The sequence below is a fragment of the Stegodyphus dumicola genome, chromosome 3, assembly GCF_044657685.1.
Source record: "Stegodyphus dumicola isolate Sdum_Otavi_A_Nest chromosome 3, ASM4465768v1".
NCBI classification, from domain to species: Eukaryota; Metazoa; Arthropoda; class Arachnida; order Araneae; family Eresidae; genus Stegodyphus; species Stegodyphus dumicola.
Genome location: NC_140770.1, coordinates 201727617 through 201753682, shown reverse-complemented (window position 1 = coordinate 201753682; position 26066 = coordinate 201727617). Strand labels below are relative to the sequence as shown.

At 31.9% G+C, this 26066-nt stretch overlaps 1 protein-coding gene across 4 annotated transcripts in view; it reads right to left on the bottom strand.

Annotated features, from left to right (window-relative positions):
• Nucleotides 1-26066, bottom strand: part of LOC118198642 (uncharacterized) — a 114974-nt gene that overhangs the window by 25447 nt on the left and 63461 nt on the right. The window contains exons 2-3 of one of the 4 annotated variants that reach the window (XM_085813757.1): nucleotides 25493-25624; nucleotides 24017-24112 (exon numbers count right to left, since the gene is read on the bottom strand). In XM_085813757.1, coding sequence (XP_085669883.1) covers nucleotides 24017-24112; nucleotides 25493-25546 — 150 coding nt within the window. In that variant the 5' untranslated portion in view covers nucleotides 25547-25624. Of the gene's footprint in view, nucleotides 1-9272; nucleotides 9414-24016; nucleotides 24113-25261; nucleotides 25381-25492; nucleotides 25625-26066 lie in introns of those variants that run through there. The other 3 variants (XM_035370377.2, XM_035370379.2, XM_035370378.2) reach the window with 3 other exon arrangements.

Below are 26066 nucleotides of genomic sequence, written 5' to 3'. Positions count from 1 at the left end.
CATTACAAGCTCAATATTTTTCATATCATCTCCATGTGATTTTAAATAAATCTAAACATTTTTTTTTTTGTTACTACTGACTTATTTTCCTTTTTTATATTTGGAAAATGTAAGGAGGCATAGATGCGTCACAAAAGGTCATGCACCCAAACAGCTTAGTAAAATTTCATAAATAAAATTATCGTCTCCCACTTTTTAAAAAAATTTTGCATTTTGGTAACATTTAACAATTTTCTTGGCTTTATTTTTTGCTTGTTTACTTCGCTATATTTTATTTTATATTTAAAAATGGGTCGCAGTCGAAATGAAACAACAAATATCATTCGATAATTGATCATTTTTCATCATAAGGGGGGAAATCGATCTGGGACCGCTAAATTAGTAAATTTATCCCATTCTACGTTGCAGTATATGATAAATCGCTTTAAAGAAGAAAATCGGATCGAAAATAAAGAAGAAGTCATCTTGCAAAGTTAAAGTAAGGCAATCAGAGATTTGTAGTTAGAAAATTTGTGAAAAATCCACGTTTGCGTGCTGTAAAGATTTCTGCAGAATTTACTGAAGCATTTTCTACTTTAGTTTTACCTGAGCCTGTTCGAAGAGTACTCAGATAAGCTGGAATACATGGGTGCTCTGCTCGAAGAAAATTTATTGTTAAGTGCAAAAAATAGAAACCTTATTCTTTCTTTTGTAAAATCAATGGTAAATAAGCCCGAAGCGTGTTGGAACCATGTCTAATTTGCAGATGAAAGCAAATTTAACGTTTTGGGTTCAGATGGGCATACAATTGTATGGAGAAGAAATAATGAGGAACTTTAATCCCAAGAACTTGATTGGAAGAGTAAAGTATAGCTGTGGATGTGTTCTTGTTAGGGGGTACATGTGAGCATCAGGATTAGATAATTTAGTATACATTGATGGCATAATGAAGCATGCTTTTTATTCAAATATTTTAAAAGATAATTTAAAATTATCAACCCAAAATTTGGGTATAAAAACAACTTTGCTTTTTTATCAGGATAACGATCCTAAGCACATGGCCCTCAACGTTCGCCATTGGAGAGTCTATCATTGTCCACAAATTCTGAAAACACCACCTCAGTTTTTAACCCTTTTAATCAGTGGATTAAAATCCGATAGAATATGGAATCAGAGGTTAGAATACGAAGGCACAACATAAAAACGAAAACCGAACTAAAAACTGGAAAGATAGAGGAATGAAGGAACATTAACGCAGATAATTCAAAAAAAAAAAAAAAAAATGGTGAATTCTATACCCAAACATTTCAAAGGTGTCATAAATGCTGCAAGATATCCTACAATTACTAACTAACAGAAATATTAATATTTACTAATATGTGCAGATTTCATTAAAGTAGACTTTTGTGAAGTAAATGTTTTGTTACTTTTATTATTGATTTTAAAAAAAGAAAACTTTTACTATTTTCATAAAAAAACTAATGTATTTTTGCTAAGGGGGATTCTTAGGTATTATTAAAAAATTCTCATTCTCAACTATTAATTTTTATTAAAGAGTAAAGCAATATTTTACTGAAACTCGGAAGTGTACGAACACCTTGGGGAACCACTGTATGTACAGAAACCAAAGATTTATTACTAAACTTGATTAAAGTTTAGTAATAAACCAAAGACTTGTAAGAGTACTAAACTTATTAAAGTTTAGTAATAAACCTTTATTACAGTTTAGTAATAAACCAAAGATTTATTACTAAACTGTTTCCATAGAGGCTGTTAAGAATGCATTAGATATAAAACTCTTAAGATTTTTAAACGTTTTTATATTTAAGGAAAAAAAAGAGAAAAGAGAAAAAGCCAAATTTAACACACATCATTGTTATATTATTAATTAACTTCACTATTAACTGTTCAAGGAAAGAAATTTGGCAGAAAAATTCCACATTTTCTCGTGATCACATTATTTAAACTTTTTAACATAGTTACATCACGAAATAGCAATATAAAACAAAATAGAAACTTCTGCTGTCAGCGATAAAACATATGTTTATTTATATTATGATGGAGATATAGGTGTTAAATACTTATTGTCCAAGATTTATTTAGAATAGTTAACTATAAATATAGTGCACTAGTAGGCTCCCGAATCTCTAGTGAATCGAATAAGTGAGCTTTCTAATGTTTACTAAAATAAGTTACTAACCTTTAGGATAAGTAAAATCAAGATCTGAAAGATTTTGTCTCAACTCAAATTCAATACCCTACACATTTAAGATGTGTAAAAGGAAAGCACATTTCACGCATTTAAGATGTGTGAAAGAAGAGCTGAGTCTAAGTTTGTTCAAATATGTTTTAAGTTAAAATGACCAGACAACGTACCTGAATCCTATCTAATGTTCAACACTTGTTTTCAATCATTAGTAATTAGCATGGAATAATTTTTAAAAATATTTTTATATACTGATTCTATCTCGCGAGTACTTGGAAAGAAATAAGATATTTTTGGATGATGAGGGATATTAACTCGTCAAGAGACACAGACAGAACAAAAATCTTTTTTTTTTTTTTGACTGCTTGGTAATCTCTCTCAGAGTGCTTCTGACCGTTCTTAGTACTTTTGTACTAAGTACGGTGCTTCTTAGTACTTTTGTATAAGTGCTTCTTAGTACTTTTGCGTGTTAATTGTTCGTATAAACTTTATAAATAAGCAAAGAAGACAGAAGACCAAAAACAATTAACCAAAAAATTTGGAACCTTTTTAAAATTCTACGCTTACCAATTTTTACATGTGTTTACATGTGAAGACATCCGGAGCAAATTCGTGTATCTTCGTCACATGGATAATTTAATCAATTTACGCGCCAAGTATAAACAGTGTAGAGTACATAAAAATAATATGGCAATACATAACACTCTGTACACATGAATACTGATATATTATATTCGAAAGCATTGTTTGCAAATGCAAACATTGATCAGCTGAGTGCGTCCACGCCACTCACATTTTCTTTCCCTTCCCCCTTCTTTTTTTCTTCGCTTTTTTTTTTTTTTTTTTTTTTTTTTTCATCTTTCTGAATTATATTAACCAAGATGCTGATATCACTGCTAATTCTGGAAACAATAACTAAACCAGGCAACTCATGCCCTTATAGCTCATTCATCTCATACTATTTTAAAACTAACATCAAAACAGTTCTCAAAATGCAAATCATAAAATTAGATCACAATATAACATCCTATTGATTGTATTATTGAAAACTTAAAATTCACAATTTTAAATGCATAAAAATAACATCTTACCTCTTTCTCAAAATAAAAGATATAAATTTAGTATTCAATTTTAAATTGCTTTGCAAATCATTGCCATCCTCAGCTTCAAAACAATAAATAATTAAATTAAACATATTGATATTTTCCAGCGCTTTCAAACAACTGAGTTAGTACTTTTGCGTGTTAATTGTTCGTATAAACTTTATAAATAAGCAAAGAAGACAGAAGACCAAAAACAATTAACCAAAAAATTTGGAACCTTTTTAAAATTCTACGCTTACCAATTTTTACATGTGTTTACATGTGAAGACATCCGGAGCAAATTCGTGTATCTTCGTCACATGGATAATTTAATCAATTTACGCGCCAAGTATAAACAGTGTAGAGTACATAAAAATAATATGGCAATACATAACACTCTGTACACATGAATACTGATCAGCAATTTGCCTCTATGGCATACACATATGCTTTTCTGTAATATAGGATACTTTTTAATGGTAGTAACAAATATTGCCATTAATCAAAGGAATTTTGCATTACGATGGAAAATAAGGAAATGTGCCGAAGTGTTCTAATAAATGGGGATGATTTTATCTCACATACTCAAATATTTCACTTTGTGACATCACTAGACCTCTTTGATGCGTCTAACTTTGTTTTAAGCTAACGATTTAGTTACACCAATATGAAAATTAATATAAAATGTTTTCCATCTTACTGGCGCTGCTTTAGTTTTGCTAATCGTATTCTATAGGACTAAGTTGATGAAAGACAGTCAGTAGATTTTTATGCGTTATAACATTATCCTGCTTATTCGAACTCGTTGAGGTGGAGCAGTTTCGAATAACACAGGATAAGGCTTATTTTCATAGAAAAGAAAATTATCCCATTTTATGATACCTTTTTTTTTCCAAGATTATTTTTTGAATTCATATAAAAAAAAAAGGTCAGCATTTTCCTTTAAGACTGTATTTTTTATTTAACTCACTAAAGAAAGTTTTGGGCCTTAATTTTGGGAAAAAAGAGCTAATTTTTTATAGTAGCGATCAGACAATCAGATGTAACATCTGGGAAAATACCGTCATCTTCGTAAAGGGGATTAAAATCCACAATTCCACCATACGAATTGATTGCGTTCCATGGTGCCTCTTCACAGAAGAGAAAAAATGAATTTAGGTTGCAATATAAAACTTTTTATAATTTGCTGAAATCTTTCAGATGCTCATTTTTGGCAGCAGAGAAATTTTTCACCCGAATGGATCAGTGAATGCAGGTCATTTCAAGGACAAATATTTCACAGTCTATTATTTTGAATTTAAATACACTGTAATCATTTGTTTATGGTTTGAAATATACACTTTCTTTAAATAATGAGAAAACGACGATGTGCAGTGAAAAAAATTTAAGAATTAATTTTCCTCACAGTTTCAGTTAAAAAAAAAAAGATTTTTGTTAAATGAAATTCTTTTGAATAGGGCTTTAATGTCCCTATAAGATAATTCACGACAATTTGATGTAATTATTTTTCGTCACTTTGATTTTATACAATCAGCATTGAGAGGGCTAGAGAAACACGCGATTGTTGAAACTGTATCAGATAAACTAGTAAATGTGTAATTTCATTGTTCATATCAGAATAGTCCACTACTTCAAAATAGGCACTTCAAGGTCTTTTTCACCCTACATCATTGACGATTGTTACGCTACACACGCTACGAATCGTAGCGTTGAGCGTTAAGGATCGTAACATTTCATCATCACCGTTCAGCATTTGTTGTCTTCATCTCATTTGCTACTATACTTGAAATTAATTTCAACTATCTTCCGCAGATGTCGTTAGCATGGTTACTATGGCAAGCCGGTTCGCAGAAAATTACCTTGAAGTGCCTGTTTTAAAGTAAAAGACCGTGGTAGCTCTATTAAGGCGATTCTCAAAAAGAAGTACACAATTTTTAGTATCATAAAGTGTAGAAAATATTAGTTTCTTACAAGAATATGAGTTTAATAATCTGAAAAATTAATCGTTAAAAAATAAAAAAAGCTAAGTTCTATATTTATTTAATAAAACATTGTACTGCAATTTTATACCGATATTCACTACTTGAGAATTAGTTGTTACATAATTTTAGCAAAACAGTTTTAGCTAAAACGTTTCCTGAAAAACTGAAATAAAGCTAATTCAAATAATAGTCGTATCATTTTCTGAAGTATTTTTGAGCTTAAGAACCAAGACAGACGAATATTTTTCTAAATACATTTGAGAAATTTATTAAAGAGTGTTTTTCATAAAACAAGACTGGAAATAATTAATTAATTTAAAGACATATTTTAGGCAAAATAACTTGTAATTCTAATGAATTATAAACTAATTAGTTTTGAATATTAATTAATTAATGAGAACGAATATATATTTTGAAATGAATGATATTTTAGTAAATAAAAAATGTAAGTTAAAAACTTTAATCGTATTTTATACAGCAGATGGCAGCACTATAAAATGGAGAAAACGTTTTAATTGCAAATCCGCTTTTTAAATAACTTCTCAATTCATCCTATTCATTAACTCTTTTCATATTTCAAACATAATTCGTACATTTGCCTTATTTCTATCTCCTTTGTAAGTTTAAATTTGTGTTGTTTTATTGCACTATAATACATTATTTGGATTAATTTTACTCATACTGTAGAAACGATTTTCATGCAAACCACAGAATCAATTAGCTGGTAAATTACATAACAGTAAAATTAACTTATGCGAATACTTAGTTCTCTGATGCATTTGAATGTTATGCAATCAGTCAGTTTGAATAATGCAAAGTTATACTATGTTATATAAGCAATTATATAATCTATACAGTTGAATTATACAATGTTATACAATTTATACACTTGAATTATACAATGTTATACAATCATTTTGAATATTGCCATATTAGACAATCAATTATATGTTATATAGTTAAATTATAAAATGCTATAAATCAATTTGAATGTTATATAGCAGCGGTTCTCAACCATTTGACTAACGCGTAGCATCTAAACAAAAACCGAAAAACCTTTAGTGCCACCATTACAAAGTACTACTACCACCACCACCTTTGAACAAAGCTCAAATCGCATAAATTTACGAGTGTTAGAGAAAAACCTCTATCAAGATTTTGTAATTTTACTTTTTTAATTTATTAGTTAAAAATACTTCGCTTCTTTGCGTACCACCTATTTTTCTCTTGCGTACCATCAGTGGTACGCGTACCATCGGTTGAGAAACCCTGTTATATAGTGTTGATGCAATCTAAATGCATCAGCAAAATTAAAAAGAGCCGGACAAGAGTTATTTAAATAAATAAATTTTGTTATCGAATTGCTTCTCATTGAAATAGTCTGTAATTATTAGCCTAATTTAATTGTTTACAGAAGTTTTATTAATACGCAAGGTCTACTAACTAATACGTAAGTTTATCACTACGTTATATGATGCGAAGACGTCTGCAACATTTCGGATTGTCAAGTAATGGTAGTCCATTTCTTTTGTCTCCCTTGCTGCTACCTCATAGATGCTACCCTTGCCGCTACCTACTACATGGTGCATTCAACAGATTAACGCACAAATATTGTGGCATCGTCTCAGATTACGAATTTCTTAAACCATCGTGATATCTGAGTCATCGTGATATCATATGGTCATATCTAAGTGCGGAAGCACCAAGGGGGAAGAAAATTACAGGCTTGCATTTTCATTGGTAAGACGGCTTAAGACTGGGATGGCATGAGATAAAACATTCCATTCTTCCTTCACTTCTAATCTATGTGCCTCGTATTTTGACTATAATTTATAGCAACTGTTACATTACTGAGATTTTAATGTGCGTAGCGGGGACTTATTATAGGCGCCTTTGAAGCTTCATCTTTCAACAGGACAATGCTGGACTGTGGCTACTGATTTCTGCATAATCTGTAATTCTAAATTAAATTATTAAATTATTTATTATTTAAATTTTAGCCATTTTGTTCTTCCAGGATACATATTTCTTGAACATATATGGTCAACTGCATTTTTCATGGTACGGCAGTTTTAATAGTCAGCAGTGAACTAGATTTGAAATGTTAGATCCAAAAGCTGCTGGACAGCTTTCATAATTGCAAATTAGAGCTACTTACGAAATCATTTTACGTGCATCATCCTCTATAGTTATCATGAAATATCCTTTCGTGTTGTCAAGCTCAAATGTTGAACATAGTTGTGAAATAGTGTAAAACATTTTGCCTCACATAAAGACTTGTTATAAAAAGAACTTCATTATTTTTTTTTATTTCTAGTTGTCTCTGGAGACCGATTGCAGTACAATTAATATGATTAAGAGGATGGCATAAACTCGATAGCTCACGCATATAATTCTCCAGAAGATGTCTCGACTCTTCATAAAGACATCAGTCGACAGCACAACAAGATACATTTTTATCTATAACTCCTCAAATGGGATAGGGTTATTACACGAGCTGTCGAGAAGGTTCTTATCTATTACAATTTCCAGAGATTCCAACCATATCGTATACGGATGATTAAAGGAGGGTATGCGATGCGCGTACATAGCTTGCCAAAGAACATCTCGTTAACAGCATCCTTTTAAAGAACCCATGTCGGGTCAAAGAATAAGGTGACTGGACGACTAAATTTACCATGGATTAAATTTATTGCAGTATTCAGGTTTAAAACGCAATTTGTTTCCTGAAGTGTCCATACTTAATCTTTAGAATAACGTGCACTGTGGCGTCATCTAAAGAGTAGCTGGGTTTTTGGTATAAAGCTTCCAACATCCTTGAACATAAATATTTTGGTGGCCACAGTATTTGGAAGTTGGATGCTATAAACTTGAGATCCCGCTCACTCATCATTGCAAACCCATGAAGAATCTCAAAGATGCAATGATACTCCGAAGATTTTCTACATAATAAATTCAAATATTTAAGATAGCAAATATTTCTAAAACCCGGCTTGCGGATGAAACCTCACAGAAATTTAGCTACTCAAAGGACAGAAAGAGTTTGAATTTCTGATCACAAATGACAGCACACAATCCATGGAGAACCTCTTATTCCTTAATATTTCAGCTGCCTAAAATGTAAGAATGTTGTCTGCTTACAGTGGTCAGATAGCTTTCCGAATTTCTATTATTGAGTATACGCAGGAAACTTCTTAGAAGATGCCTTGCAGCACATAAGAGTTTATTTAAATATTATTAAATAAAAATTAAAAGCATGTCTAAAACTACAGTTACATAGAAAACAAACAAATGCCAAACACTGTTTTTTGCTAAAATTGTCATTTTATGTTTGCCTTAAGATGTACCAATTGTATAACTTCTTATGAGAAAACTGCAAATTATATTAATAAATTTCGATGTAAATTAATTACATTTATCATTTTTTATTTTTAGATTAAAATTTATGAAAACGCTCCAGTTGAAAAATGCATTTTTTGTTGGAAGCCTTTTTAGGGGGCATCTAAATTTACATTTAAGTAGAATCACAACTCTGTACGCTGTAAATCAATGAACGCTGAAGAGCATGTACGAGTATATATCTGTCTTAGATCTAAATCCTTTTAGTTTCGATTTTATTTTTTATGCATATTTACTTTATGACCTAAAACTCTTAATTTAAATAATAATTAACATATCATGTTTACAGTAAAGTACTAAAATATCAAACCAGTTCAACTAAGACAAATATTTCACGCTATTACAATAATTTGTATCTTTTCGTCCACAGTTAAAATGCTGCTTTGGTTAAAAAGCGTCAATGGCCAAGTTCACTTTCATTTTTTAAATAAAATTCTCAAAACATTTGATATTGTGTGTCCTAAATTATGTTTCGGAAATAAAATATTAAAATGGCGTTTTAGCTATGTAAACAAAGGGCAAAAAAAAATTATTTTCTAATCGCAGATTACAGCTGTATAAAAGAAAATTATTTGCATATCAAGGGTTAAAATTTTGTCCTGACTAAAAATAAAAATCACTTACTTTTGAAACTATTGCAATCATTGTACCCATCCTTTCACATCATCTAACAAGCTTCCCAACAAGAAATGGCCAATTTTGTAGCCATCATTCCTATTTATGTTTCTCAGTGTCAATAAATTATACCGTTGAACATCATATTCCACTGGGAGAGCTGCGAAAATGAATTATGCTATTTAACAGGTCAAGCAAAGCATCACCTATTGTGCTAATGTAACTCCAAGCGTCACGAAATATCTCAAAAATCTGTCAACTTCGCAGCTCGTTGTCAATATATATGTGAGCATAACCTCAAGCGGTCATTGACATTCAGTAATTGTAAGGAATCGGAGAGGTTTAAAGTGGAGTTCGAATGAAAGTCGTAACTCTTGTGTCTGTCTTCTTCAGTAAAACGTTTTTGCTCCAGTGCTTGTAAAATCGTTTCTCCGAGATAATTTGAATATCACTCAATGGTTTCATGAGTTAAAAGCCCGTAAGATGTTCGATATAAAAGCAGTTATCACATCATTTTGTAAAAAGGACATAAATTCTAAAATATGTAATGAATGCTGATGTGTTGTGTCATATATGCTTTCTTACTTAGTGGCAGCTTAAATATTTTTCTCTTGTATACTGCAATCCTTAAATCGCAAGTATTTCGACAAAAAATTTTTATTTTTCAAATGGGAGAATTATTTTCAATAGAAATTTTGGGTCATAAATTAATGTTACTCTAATATTCTATCGAATAAACAAGGTAAGAATTAAGAACAGTTTGAAAACCTGTTGTATGTGGGAACTGTGACTTCTGTTCGCTTCAAGGAAATGGATCATTTAAAATTCATTCATCAAACGTGAAACTGAAATTGCATTGTGAAGGATGTGACGTAGCAATGTAAAATAAAGATATCAAAGTCGGCGGAAGATATCAAAGACATATGCAACTGATTATTTTCTCCTGCGTATTGTAATATGTGCTGCACACCTCCTGGTTGGTAATGATCGGCTTCATGGTTAACGCAGCACACCCAACACAGATTACAGCAAAAATACTGCTAAAACATCAAATCGAAATTCCCAATATTGCTACATTGCCATTTATAAATCTCATCAAATCCTTTGCAAATCTAAAGTCTTTCCTGGGACAATAGAATCCTTTATGTTGCCATGTTTTCCCGAACATGTCGCAATAATACTCAGTCTTCAACGAAATATAGTACATTGCCTTCACTACAAAAATTATAACGACTATTATTTTGCAAATTAAATCTTTTCATGCACGCCAGGAAGCGCCCGTGACCAGTAATTATTTAATTGTGATCAGAATCACATATCATTCTCATAGTTTTAGAAAAAATCTTCCTTTTTTTTTTTCCGAAATGTTCGATTTATCTTTCCAACGATCATAATAAAAATCCTTCATTTTAGCAATTATAATTATTTTGATATCTGAATATCAGACACATCCCCGGCATTACCCATAGAAGCCCCTTTGGATAGCATGCCGGCCATCTCATTTCCTATAACATTAATATGGGCTTTCACCCGGTTTCTTTTTTCTTCATGTACTAAGATCTTTTATATATGAAACCAAGATATTTGCGTTAACAGCATCTGCTAGTGCTTCCGGACGAGACAGTGAGTCTGTACATATATTAATATTTTTTTAATGGCCGGGCGCTTTGTTTAATAGCCTTGAGCCATTACACGGACGGAAATGGCCAGCATTTCATTATAGAAGCACCTAACAGGTAGCAGTCCGCCAATATCTGTCGAAACAATTTTTAAAGCATCTGGTCAGAAGCAGCAGCTAGGTTCGTTGTATTTTATCTAATTTATTTCTGACTAGCCCCAATGTGGCAACCTTCGTCTGGCTTTTAAATAAACCGGAAAAGTGCCTAAAAGACACACCTGGGGCCGATGGCCGCGTAAGTTTTTCCAACTTTTTTCTCTTTCAGAAATCAAACAACAAAAATCAGCGTTATATTTACAAAATTTTCACAGGACTAGTTTCGATGGTTTTACTGAACCACCATCTTCAGCTGCAAAACCGCAAATGAACAAGATAGGAAATAATGATTAGATAAGATAAGAAAGCTTGGACAAGAATAAGCAAGTGGCGCCATCTGTTGGTGAAACAGAACTAAAACATAATTTCTTTAAAGGCCGAAGGCAAATTTGGATTGGAATTAGGATCGTTAACTAGAACAGAAAGATTTTTATGAATGTCAAATGCCTCTAGAAAATCCAGTTCTCCAATGGAAGATGTTTTTTGAATAATTTTGGCAGCAGAAAAACTGAAAGTGTGGTTTTCGGACCAACAATGTTGAGCAACAGAAGACTTCTGTGTTTCCTTTTTTCTAACATATGCCTCATGTTCCTTGACGCGAAATTTTAAGGCTCTCTTAGTTTGGCCAATGTAAACTAAACCACACTGGCAAGGAATCCTATAAATACCCCAGGAATTCATATCCGGAATGGGGTCCTTGAGTATGGAACTCGGAATTTTATTGTTGGGAGAATAAACAACCCGAAAGTTAAATTTCTGCAAAATATGTGCAACTTTATAGCTAACTGATGGGAATGACAACAGAATTTTTATAATCTCCTAAAACAAGAGTGTGACTTTTAGTGTGTTGAGATGAGAATTTTTTAACTGCTTGATTAATAATGTTGGGTGGAAAGCCACTGTCAATAGCTATTGCTTTTAAATACTTTAGTTCTTCATCAAGGGCTAGTTTGGAGGAGCAAACTTGAAGAGCACGGAAAACATAGGAATAAAATGAAGCTAACTTTTGTTTAGTCGGATGACATGATTTAAAGTGTGGTGGAAGGCAAACCGATGAAGGTTTACGGTAAACCGTAGTACTGAAGTACATTGGCCAAACTAAGAGAGCCTTAAAATTTCGCGTCAAGGAACATGAGTCATATGTTAGAAAAAAGGAAACACAGATGTCTTCTGTTGCTCAACATTGTTGGTCCGAAAACCACTCTTTCAGTTTTTCTGCTGCCAAAATTATTCAAAAAACATCTTTCATTGGAGAACTGGATTTTCTAGAGGCATTTCACATTCATAAAAATCTTTCTGTTCTAGTTAACGATCCTAATTCCAATCCAAATTTGCCTTCGGCCTTTAAAGAAATTATGTTTTAGTTCTGGTTTCACCAACAGATGGCGCCACTTGCTTATTCTTGTCCAGGCTTTCTTATCTTATGTAATCATTATTTCCTATCTTGTTCATTTGCGGTTTTGCAGCTGAAGATGGTGGTTCGGTAAAACCATCGAAACTAGTCCTGTGAAAATTTTGTAAATATAACGCTGATTTTTGTTGTTTGTCTTCGGAATTAGTATTTATTCCGCGTGTTATTGTGTCTTAATTATAGAAGCCCCAAACAGGCTTATTTTTTGCTTTCTTTTTTGCACGTGGTGTGGCCGCCATTTTGTGATTGCATGAGTTTCGGTAAGTACTTTTTTGCAGTTTTCAAGTTATGTTTATATTTTGTATATTTGGATATTGTGCTTTGCTTGTCTGATTTCATGCATTTTGCTTACAAACGTTTTGTTTTCTATTAATTTCAGTGAGGGATTTTTCTGCTGTTTTGTGTGTGCTTTATTATTGTTTAGTTAATTTAGTTTGATTTTCTGTATTGTTTATCATGCCTTCATCCGTTAATCGTTTCACTAAATTACGATTGAAACGGCAAAAATTCCTGAATCATCTTGACTTTTTACTTAAATGTAAATGTAAAAAATTGATCCCCAATTTTATTCAAATCAAATCTAATCAAAAACCTTCGAGTCGCGTTTCAAGAATTCTGTTAAATTGCAAGCTTGCCTTACTTCGGTCCGTCATAAGGGATACACGTCAACAATTGTCCAAAATTGAACGTGAACTCTATAAGCTTCATCTGGAACTCGCTAAATCATATCCAAAATTCACTGCCCTTGAACAAAAGTCTTGGTCTAGAACGGAGAATGCAGTTAACCGTCATAAAAACACCCTTGCAGTTAAATTCGAAAAACTTCTTTTACAATCTTCCAGTTCAAGTAGTTCAAAAAATCTTCCCATTGTAAACATCAAGCCAATAGTTAATATTTCTAATGTTAGTCTTTCAGAAGAACAAGAGAGAATTCTAAAACATAATTTTAACTTATCACAAACCTGTAAACCCTCGATTCCAAAGATTTTGGCTCCTATCGAAAAAGCTTTCAAGTTCAGTAAAGTTTCAGATTCACAGAAAGAAATGATTAGGCATCTTATCGCTTATAATGTGAAATTCAATAATAAACCTTTGAAACCAAATCTAACTGCGAGAGAAAGAGCTACATTGCGTGAAATTCATTCTAACCCGGATATTATTATTTCAAAGGCCGACAAAGGTGGCCAGATAGTCGTCATAGATAGGAACACTTACATCGATGGTGTCACTAAACTCTTAAACGAAGGACCATATAATCCGATCCCTAAAGATCCTTCACCTTCGGACTTGTCCAAAATAAAAACTGCGATCAAATTTTCGCAAATCATTTCAGGCAACTTAAAACATTCACTTATCCCATCTGTTGCGAATTGTGCCAGATTATATGCTCTTCCCAAAATTCATAAAAGTGGTATTCCTTTCCGCCCTATTGTATCAAATTTAGGTTCTGCCTCGTATCCATTAGCTAAATATTTAGTTTCCAGATTTTCAACTCTATTAAACAATAACAATTACACCATAAAAAATTCAATAGGTTTGTAAAAAAAGTTAAAAACATTTCTCCTAGTAATTTACTCATGGTTTCTTTTGATGTAAAATCAATATTCACCAATGTCCCAGTGGAGGGTGCATTAAGATGTCTAGAAACCAGACTTCGCGAATTTCATTTCTCTTGCATCGAAATTGATGAGCTAATTTCTCTCACTCAACTCTGTTTGAAACAAACACATTTTGTTTTCCAAAATAAATATTACAAGCAAACTGAGGGATTAGCCATGGGAAGCCCCCTCAGTCCCATTCTGGCTGATATCTACATGCATTATTATGAATCAAAATTGTTTGAAACTTTAAACTTCCCGGCATGGTTCCGCTACGTAGACGATACTTTTACTCTGTTTGAAGGTAATAAAGATGATTTAAATAAAGTTCTTTCAACAATGAATTCTATTGATCCTGCTATTCAGTTCACTTTTGAACTTGAGACTTGCAATTCTCTTCCGTTTCTCGACATTCTGGTCACACGTAACACATCCAACTTCAGTACTACGGTTTACCGTAAACCTTCATCGGTTTGCCTTCCACCACACTTTAAATCATGTCATCCGACTAAACAAAAGTTAGCTTCATTTTATTCCTATGTTTTCCGTGCTCTTCAAGTTTGCTCCTCCAAACTAGCCCTTGATGAAGAACTAAAGTATTTAAAAGCAATAGCTATTGACAGTGGCTTTCCACCCAACATTATTAATCAAGCAGTTAAAAAATTCTCATCTCAACACACTAAAAGTCACACTCTTGTTTTAGGAGATTATAAAAATTCTGTTGTCCTTCCCTTCTTTCCATCAATTATCTATAAAGTTGCACATATTTTGCAGAAATTTAACTTTCGGGTTGTTTACTCTCCCATCAATAAAATTCCAACTTCTGTACTCAAGGACCCCATTCCGGATATGAATTCCTGGGGTATTTATAGGATTCCTTGCCAGTGCGGTTTAATTTACATTGGCCAAACTAAGAGAGCCTTAAAATTTCGCGTCAAGGAACATGAGGCATATGTTAAAAAAAAAGGAAACACAGAAGTCTTCTGTTGCTCAACATTGTTGGTCCGAAAACCACACTTTCAGTTTTTCTGCTGCCAAAATTATTCAAAAAACATCTTCCATTGGAGAACTGGATTTTCTAGAGGCATTTGACATTCATAAAAATCTTTCTGTTCTAGTTAACGATCCTAATTCCAATCCAAATTTGCCTTCGGCCTTTAAAGAAATTATGTTTTAGTTCTGTTTCACCAACAGATGGCGCCACTTGCTTATTCTTGTCCAAGCTTTCTTATCTTATCTAATCATTATTTCCTATCTTGTTCATTTGCGGTTTTGCAGCTGAAGATGGTGGTTCAGTAAAACCATCGAAACTAGTCCTGTGAAAATTTTGTAAATATAACGCTGATTTTTGTTGTTTGACTTCTGAATTAGTATTTATTCGGCATGTTATTGTGTCTTAATTTTTTCTCTTTGTTAAGATTCCAACCCTCCCTTGCATATAGCCCTGATGTATCTCCAGAAAAACATATACATCTTGAATTTTTAGCAAACTGATCGAATGATGAGCATTAAAAATTTGTTAAAGCATAATTTATATCCCCCTTCTTAACCACCACCATAACTACATAAAAAATTATATAAAAATTCTACAATAAAATTAAATTTTTTAAACAGTTTTTTTACTCGATAGTTTGAATGATTCTTTTTCTGAAATATTGAAATATTATGATACTTTAGGAATCTTCTGAGAAAATGTGTCAGCAGTCACATCGCAACTATTTAACTTTTAAAGCAAAGTCTTTGAGCTTCGTTTTAGACATAGGATGATTTTAAGCAAACATTTTATAAAGTGTTTCTTACTCGATAGTTTGAATGATTCTTTTTCTGAAATTTTGAAATGTTATGATACTTTAGGTAATCTTCCGAGAAAATGTGCAAAATCGTAAGAACTCAAATGGTCTAAAGGAGATTAACTTTGTTTCCTAAAAAAATAACTCAAAACTTTTCAATATCTTAACAGTGAAATGAGCAATAAGTAACATTAAGGAATACAAAAAACAAACAATTCTGAAAAGCAAAGTATAATTAATGATATTTTATCTTATATTTTCAAGAGAAAAAATTACAATGAAATTAGCTATATTCCTTAATACAAATATTAATTATCCTAATAAAAAATTAACCAAATAAAAAAATCATGCAAACTTTATCAAAAAAAAAAATCAATAAAAATGTATTATATATATAAAAATATGCCAATCTCTTAAAAACAGAGACATAAGAAATAGGATGAAAAATTGTTGCCAAAATTGTTGATTTCATCAAAAATCTATCAACAACAATAGGAAAGGAAAATTGTTGCCATAATCATATTTTGAAAGATGTGAGAAGTGTACTCGGAAGCTTCATTTAAAAATTTTTTTAAAAATATAAAATATTATCATTTTTCCAAAATTCTTTTTGTAAAAGCATTCGCAGAGATGAAAGTTTAACGTGTTCAAAAATCAAAGAAAATTAAACTGTACATTTTTAAAAATAAACTTTTTTAGAAAAAAATCCCGTTGAAAAGGTGTTAAGCTCACTTTGTTAAATAAATTCGTATTTAATCTGTTTATTGAAACACGAAATTTATTTTAAGTTTTTAAAATAGCTAAGTGCCTACGTTTCATGACGATGTGAAAATGGAGTGTATAGAGTAAAATCTTGCTTTCTTATAGCCCATTATGTCTCAAAATGAAGCGATTTCATCACAAAACATAAAATTTTAAAAAAAAATTCGAATTCGAATTTCGAAAAACTCGCTTTGAGGTGCACTGGCTCTTGTCTAGATGCACCTATGTACCAAATTTCGTAGTCGTGGGTCTATTAGCTTACGCGCAGCGCGAACGAAAGGCACACACACACAGACACTTTCGTTTATTATATGTAGAGATTTAGCTGCAGGTCCGCGGCCTTGGAACCTCAAGCCCCAACACCTTATAATATGATGGAAGTAATAACTGTTTTGTAAATTAATCTAGTAATAATGTTACTTTTTAGAGCTAATGACTCAGCTGAGAAATTTCTTTTATAATACATCAAAACAGAGTCAGTACTTTTAGAAATATAATTAAAATACTCTTCAAAATTCAATTAAAACAAAGGATAAAAATACCGAGATATTTAAGGTTTTGAACACAATTAATTCTAACACCTTCATATTTAAGCTGTGGTGGTCAAGTTTATTTTCACACTTTAGATAAATATAGGTCTAGTCTACCATATAGGTCTATTCGCTGAACTATATTTTGGAATAAACAAATTTTCCACGCTTTATGGAAATAGCATAAATCAAGGAATTTATTATAGAACAAGGCAAAACAATCAGAATATTTCCAAAATCAAAATTTTGCCATAGTGGCCGTGCTCCCCACCTGTCCAAGGCAGTACGATTACATAATTTCTTAATTGCCAGTTGCTAATTTCCTCCAAATTAAACGGCAGATCATATGAAGCGCATTGATTATCCTGCAACAAATTCGCACCCATAAAAACATCTTCAATAGAGCCACAGACAAAATTCCTATGAAAATGACCCTTAATAACATCAAAATTATTCACATCAGTATTACCTTTTTCTCTCACAATCATTTCCGAGACACGTGTTTTACCACTAACCGCACGAAGAAGTCCTCCATAATATTTTGCACTCTCAACAAAGAATTATATTTTATTTTGGCGTTTTACTATTTCTATCATTTTCTTATTTGAAGCTAGTTTTTTTTTTTAATAAGGTCTTCCTCTCTTTCATCGACACTTTTAACCTGATACTTTTTTTTGGATGCGCGAGTCCGTCGTTTTAATCTCTACGGCTCCGGTATCCACCACATGTTCTTATGTTTCTGCTTAAGACGCGATTGTCTCTATCAGCTAATATATTTTCCAATTTCACAACAAAGTCCTGAAGCTCAAGTCTTTCTCTGCAATATTGATCAATTCCTCCCTTAAATTCTTCATTTTCTTTATTTTACCTCCTTAATATATCTTCCGACTCTTTGTATATCACATGAAAATCCAATTTCTTCATCCCATTCCACACATATTTGATTCAAATTAAGAGAAATGTATTTATGATCGCTCAGGACTCCTCTTGTTCAATAATTAATTCCACAGACATTGAGGACATTCCAGAGGACCATGATAGGCACGAGAAGAGGCATTTTATCACGCAGCTGATAACTAAATAAAATATATTTTACTTGGGCTGATAAATGAATTCAAGCCACACGGAATTCATAATGCAGACGAAACTGGAGGTCGTCAAAAGCACAGATTAATATTTAAAAGTAAAACAGAAGTTTATTTAAGAAGCCGAAGAAATAAGTTACTGTGCTATTTAACGTGCAATATGGGCTCAACAACTAGGAAGATAGCAATGGTTACAGAGAAAGGTGAAAAACCTCCATGTTTGAACGGAGTAAAGAATTTAACATATCAACATCAAGTAATAAATAATACTTCTATTAACTTATAAGGTATTTTCTCCCTCTTTCTAGCATTTTTTCGTAGTGTAACGGTTAGCACACTCGGGGCGTATTCGAGAGGTACAGGTTCGAGTCCCGGCGAGGACATTGTTCATTTTTCACGTTTGCAGGTTCAGAGAAACCTAATGACTCTAGAATGGCACCCGAACTAAAAAAAGGCGGTGGATGATGATTCTTTACCACCAGAAATTGACGAGTGGGTTCCCTAATCCCCAGTCGCCCTTTAAAAGGGGTGTATGTGGTATTTTCTCCCTCCTCCTAGTAAGCCTTCGTGCTGTAACGGTTAGCACACACGGCGCGTATTCGATAGGTTCAGGCTCGAAATCGATAGGTTCGGCGAGGGCATGGTTCATTTTTCACGTCTCCAGCTTCAGAAAAACCTAATGACTCTACGAACTTTCTTTTGAAATGGTGCAGGGAACTGAGAAATGAAAAAAAAAAAAAAAAAGGGATAGCTCTACTGATTAGATAACTATGCAGGACACACACATCTCTGATCTCTTTCTGAAACACATCAGTACCTTGCAAATACAAATTTTTACGTTCATTCTTTTGACTAAAGTTTTATGAATAATTTTCAATATAGTTACAGAAAAGATGCTCAGGAAAGAGAGCAGAGTTGAATTATGTGAAAATGTAAGCAATTCGAAGGAGAAAATTAACTTGATGTCTCTGTTAGAGGCCATGCGTATTATAGTTAATACAGGAGTTAATCTCTTTAAATCAGTTTAAACTGCTTTCAGAAATGTTGGTTTATGTAGAAGAAGCCTTAGTGGGATCGCAAAGTATTGCTATTGTTTCAGACATCACAAAGGAAAGTTATGAAGATTCATTTTAGAATATGTGTTAGTTCTCAGCAACATTGAGTTAACGAGTGGAAAAAATGAGTATGAAAACTGACATGCCAACATCAATCAAATATAGAAAAGCACTGCAGATTCTAAGGAAACTCTTGAACTGAAAAATTCTGATGCCTTTTTTTAAGACCAAAGGGGATTTAGTAGGTGCTGCTAAATAGCTAATTTGTTTAACTTCACAAAATATTTCTAAATATTTACTAAACCTCTTACTAAGCGACCAAAGCCACTCTCTATACTAAATTTAGTTTCAAGGGTTCAGAAGCTGGTCGTCACTGATATAAAAGATGATAACGAATTAAAAAGTGCGAAAATAAAAAGGAAATTATTAATTTATATATTATTCTTAATTGAAGTTAACATTTATCTTAAGAACTTAGAAAAACATGGGTAACTATTTCAACGGGCAGATAAAAATCCTTAATAGTTAACATTTTATGATTTATTAATTTTTAATATGTTATGTTCCTATAGCTATAACTAATCCATGAGCAATTGTAGAAACAACTGTGTCATTTTGTATTAAGACTGAAACGATTATCTAGCTGAGATAAGTCAAAAAGGAAAAAAATGAAAGTAGTAATACATACACGTCTAACATTTATTTTAAATTTCGAGCTAATAATAAAAATTTTATATTTTCTCTTTCTTTTCTAGTATATCTTCGTGGCGTAACGGTAGCACATTTGGCGCGTATTCCAGATGGCCAGTTCGCCTCCTGGCGAGGGCATTTTTCATTTTTCAAGACTTAAAAAACTTAAATACTCTACAACTTGAAGTAATTATTTTAAAAACTGAAATTAAGTGGAAAGCTGCGTTTTATAACTATAATTAAAATATCCAGATAGAATTATAAATATTTTATAGAATGTTATTAGTAAACATTTGCAGTGTTTGCTATTTATTAACGTTTTCAGAATTCTGAATTCACAGGCGATTAGATACCCCAAAAATATTTGGTGTTCGAGGATAAAATCTTCAGTTCCAAAATAAAAGATTAAATGCGTTTAAGTTTAGATGAGAGTTTCAAATTATTATATATATATAATAATTATATATATTATGTATGAATTATAATATATGTATATTACATATAAATTATAATATATATATATAATAATTTGAAATTTTTATATATTTCAAATTATCATATATATACGTTTAACATAATGCACTTGCTTCATAAAAGGTGTAGGCGAATAAGTTTCTGGAGCTTATTTTATTCTGTGATTTTAATGAGTAATTTGTAACAAAATATTTTATTCAAAAATTTATTACCAAAAATTGACAAGAAATTATAAAATTTGCAAAATATATACAATAGTACTATTGTTAATATTTTTTAATAAATCATCATGAGTTCGATAAAATGAAAAGTCACATATCTGTAGCATTTGAGAGTTTCAATATTTTCTCAAGGTAAAAAATCGAAAAGCGTTTCATTTAAGAGAAAGCTTATGATAATGGATTTATTTCAGTGAATGTGCATAGCAATGTGATTTTAATGTTAGAGCTTATATTATATCACTTTTACTTCATTATAAAAATGTTATTTAAGTGACATACAAGATAATGTGAATAGTTAATTATACAAATTAAATCGAATATTGTTATATTAGTATAGAATTATTAGTAACTGCTTCACAAAAGCTAGTCGAATAATTTATATCCATGTATTCATTTAATAGCCCATCAACACAATCCATGAAATTATATTAAATGAGATATTTCTAATATAAAATGTAAAGCATAATGAACAAATTATGTTAATTGAGTTGTTGCCATAATCAAATTATAATAATTAAAGGAAGTTCAATGAATCAATGTTCATCCGAGCTTATCTCAGTTTTCCAACGCCTTGACTAAAAAATTACTTTACATCTCTTGTCCATGATAGCGTGAAGTACAGGCAGATTTCGAAGTTATGAGAAATAGCAATGGAAATTAATGATCATTAAATAAATTTCATCCTTTTGTTCCAGGATATGTATGCCCTGAAGCTACAGGAGGAACAGCTGCAGGAATTTTTCTGGTAAACATATCCAGAAGACCTGGAGGAGTGGGTTCTGCTGTAAGATGCATATCTGCTGATCCCGCAGGTCCAACACCTGGCTCATTTGTCTTGACTTGCGCCTTGAAGCCCTCAGCATTTGAGACATATTCTACGGTTCGGTAAAGTCCGTTGATGTTTGTATACCCGTAGCTTCCACTCACGCTGCCGCTGGAATCACCTTGCTCTCGACGAAACTGAGTGTTACCATAGTCGTCAGTTATTTGATAATTGAAGGAATAAGGCTTAGGAGGGCTCTAGAAAAATAAAAATAAAAATATATTTATTCGTATTTAGTTTAATAAATATGGAATTATTTTAACTTTGAGTGCAAGAATTTAATTTGAATATATTAATATAGAAGTTATTTTTTCATGAAGAAAGGACTTTTGACGACTTAAATAATAAATATGCTTAAGTATTTAACAAATATGCGAGCTATTCTAGTCGGAGCATACTATTCCATGCACAAAAGAGTGGTCCCTGTTTGCAAATACTAATTCCACGTGAGATTAAAATAGAGCAGTGGTTATCAATCTTTATTGCGCCCACCAGCGGCCGAGCGGTAAAGTCGCTGAACACTGGTAGTTCGGTCCGAGGTTCGAATCCCGCGAACGGGCTGGCTGCATGGGTGTTTTCGTGGTTTTCTCCATGTGTAACGTGTATACGAGCCAGTTTCCCTTAGAAAGTCCTCCATGAAGGCATCCCTCCCCTTAGGCAGATAGCCCTAGTGTGCTTTTCCATAATTAAATACACATACACACAATCTTTATTGCTCCATTCCCCATTCTCCAACTCTAACCATGTAGAATCTAACGGTCTTATGTGCTCGCATTGAGCTTATGTTCGCTACTGAACGAAAAAGAATAAATAGGTTGGCTTTGCCACTGTAGGCTTGCGCTACAGGCCACATGACTAAAGTAAGGTCGAAGAATTTTCACGTTTGCACAGTCAGAGAATTTAGTTTACTAGCCGACAACTGGTAGGGCTTCGGGATTCTATGGTGTATCTGGTTTTCCGACTTGGTTAAAATGAAGTTATTCAATGATTAATTCAACATATTGGGGTTACCTGAAATAAATGTCACTTTAAAAATTAGTAAACTGTCAATACGATTGAATTGCAGAGTGTTATCAAAAGACATTTCTTACAGGCAATTTCTTCCATTACACTTCAGGTATAAAATAAATATAAATCTGATTTCTTTTCATTTTCATTATAATGTTTTTCTGACTAATCTGGGTTGTCTGATATCAGAACAATCCCACGAAATTCATCCTGACAAAGAGGCAAGACTGAGTCGTTCGCAAGAGCCTTGGGCACCTTCTCAGTGCCACCCATCCCCAGTTTTAAAATAGAGCACTCCAGGGAAAAGGGTCCGAGAGTCTCTCACCTCTCTTTTTCTACCACTAATCTCTCGAGAGGCCTTTCGGCTCGCCGACTATTTTGAGTGCCCCCGTGTCGTGCAGGCACTATACATTTACAAACATCCATGCGTTCTACGGGATTCGAATCCGGGCCTTTTTGTGCAAGTTTTGATAAATATTTAATATAAAGTTTTGATAAATATTTAATATAAAGTTTTGATAAATATTTATTTGTTCTGGCCCGTCAGCTGTTTTCAGATCGTGCATGCAGCCCTCCATTAATCTCCTCCAACCCAACCTCCAACCTTTTTGTTCGTTTTTGTCTTGTCTTTTAGTAACACGTATGTCAACTAAGACTGAAGAAAAAAGTATTTTAAGCAATTTGATATGCAACAAAGGCCCGCATAAATTAAGGTTCATTACCAATGATAAATATACACTATATATATGTTTAATTATACATAAAATATTAGATTTAGTTAATATAAATAAGGAAATTTTTATGTTGATTTCTCTGTGCTTATGTGATGCTTAATGTTTAGATTCTTTAGCCGTTTTAGTTCATGAAAAATTTCATTTTTTAATCCTAATTAACAGGATCAGCTTGAACGCTGAAGAATCAAATCATAAGTAATATTTGGGTAAAGTATGTTTTATTTTAGATTATGAAAATATTCTATACTGCTTCAAAATTAATATTTTGATTCTTTAAACTTTACCATTCTATGGTAACAATGAGCTAAAACTCTCTCACTTAGAAACAGCCAAAAACACCACTGGCAAAAATACTTGAGTAAATAGTTAGCAACTGCATAAAACTAAGTGTTCCTTAACTAATAAATCATTTTAATCTAACACTTATCTTTTCTCCATTCATATTGATTTAGTTCAGCAGTTTATATATGAGCAAGTTTTCTGAAATTAATAGGGGTATAATGGTACAGAAAACTTAAAACGATAGCTGATTAGTAAAATTAAACAAGTCTTAAAGGCACAAAATTGATTTTGTGTTAACTTAAAGACGGTTATATATTTAATAACATTAAAGCCATTTTAAACTAAAACTTATGTTTAATGAAGATTTTTCCATGAATTTTATTCATTAGGAAGTACTAGTATATTTTTGAAAAAGCATTTAATTATTTCGACATCCACGTGTCTATTTGTTGGAAGAAAATACATTCCTATTCGTTATATATATTAAAACAAATTTAAAAAGCATGCTATCCTTACGTGTGGATCACCATATTCTCCTATATTACTTCCGTGACCTCCGGCTTGACCAGCGGCTGAAACACTACTTATCATTGCAGCAAAAAGAAAAAAGATCTGCAGATAAACAACCATTAAAAGAAATTATTAAAAGAGAACATTTGAAGAACTGTAATGAAACTGAATTATTTATTTTTAAATTTAAATGTTGAGAAAAATTTAATGTTCATTATAAAAAACACACATTAAAAAAGTATTCTGGTTTTAATGAAATGTTTAGCAGTATTTACTAAGATAAGATTAGTCATTTCTTTAATAAATTCATTTTTAAAGGAGAAAAGAAAACAAATCGTGCAGTTACTTAATGACGTGATTTTTTTAAAACTAACACATATTATAGTTGCTTTTGAATATATAAGAGTACGTCTTCAAAAGCTCTTTTTTAGAAATATATATAAACGCTACTGAAGAGTTTTCTTTTTTAAAGTGTGAAAGCCATTGACACCTTTCGACTTAGTTTAATAAGTGTATTTAAAAACTTTTTTTAATACAGGAAGCTACTAAAAATTCAATATGTGTTCTTAATACACAGTTATTCTTTCCATACATAATATACCCATAGAATAATCTTAGCAGATAGACTGCGTGAATGCAAAGGCTTGAAAATCAGCTAGTTGGCTTGACTGCGGAGTTCACCTGATAAAATCATTATTCAGGTAACTTTACATGATTAAAATTACTTTCATCTTAAAAGACATAATATTTCCGAAAATTTGCACAATAAATAAATTCATTTCGCCTTTAGAATCTTTAATAATTTTATACTTTTTCAGTTAGTAAGCAAACGCTAATCTTCTATAACGGAAATAGAACATAAATTTTGATAATTGATCTATTAATTTTACCTTCATTCTCTGGAAATATATTTTAGTCGGGAAAAGGTCAAGCTTCAAAGTATGAGAAATGAAAAATATCATGCAATGTAACTTAACAAAATAAAAGGCAATATAACACTCAAATCACTTGAGGTAAACCTCCAAATTGTTAATTAAAAGTGACAACGCTTGCTTTTAAAACCACTATTCTGTAAATCAACCGCTTTATTAAATATAAGTTACCAGAAAGCTATTATTTCTCTTTGTACAATATTTACACAGTAACACTTAATGGAGATTAATTTTATTTTTAATGCAGACTAAAATCCGATCGGTGCTTATACGAAGGAATAGTAAAGCAAGAAAACAACATAGTCCATTAAAAACTTACGCCTTTTAAGTTCATGATTTAGCAGGTAAACTACTCAGTAGTGTTAGAGGATTAAGATTTTAAAGTGAGTCGCTATATGGAGAAAATTTCCTTTTATATCTGAATAACTCTGGTAAAGCTACGACTAACTGAGATCGATAAGAAATAAGATAAATAAACTTTGGCTATATTCAAAATATCATCTCTCAATCGATTGATGTAGTTAGTTAACGAATTAAGACGTTTTTGTACCTTTGCTAATTGCAGGAACTTGAAAGATAGGCTGATAACTTTCCAGAAGTGCATGCATTGATAACTTCCTTTCAGTATCTATTGGTTCGATAATCAAACAATTGAAGAATGAAGTTCCCAGTGTTGAACAATCTAAAAGCGATGAAAGTGTGAATTAAAAAATACAGTGGTCTGGCTTTATAAGTAAATAAATAGTCTAGACAGCATTTGAGTAAAAAAGTGGGTTGGTTTTGAAAGAACACAAAAATGAGAAAAGAAAGCTTCTAAGTCGAACTTCCGGAAGCTTTTGTTTAGATGTGGGAAAATTTGTTTTATTAAAATTTTCATTGTGGAAAGGTAAGTATTCATGTGAGGCGAAAGAACGGAAATGAGACCTATTGTTCAGATTAATAACAGTCACGAAAACTCATTCAAGTTTCTTTAATTAATTATAAAACTTCAGAACTCATTTATCTTTTCCTTCCCTGGATGTGATATTTCTGACATATTTGTATAGCAAAATATCAGCGAAGCTTTTTGACTTTGAATAGACCTACAGTCTATTCCACAGTTTTTTAACTATTCCACAGTTTTT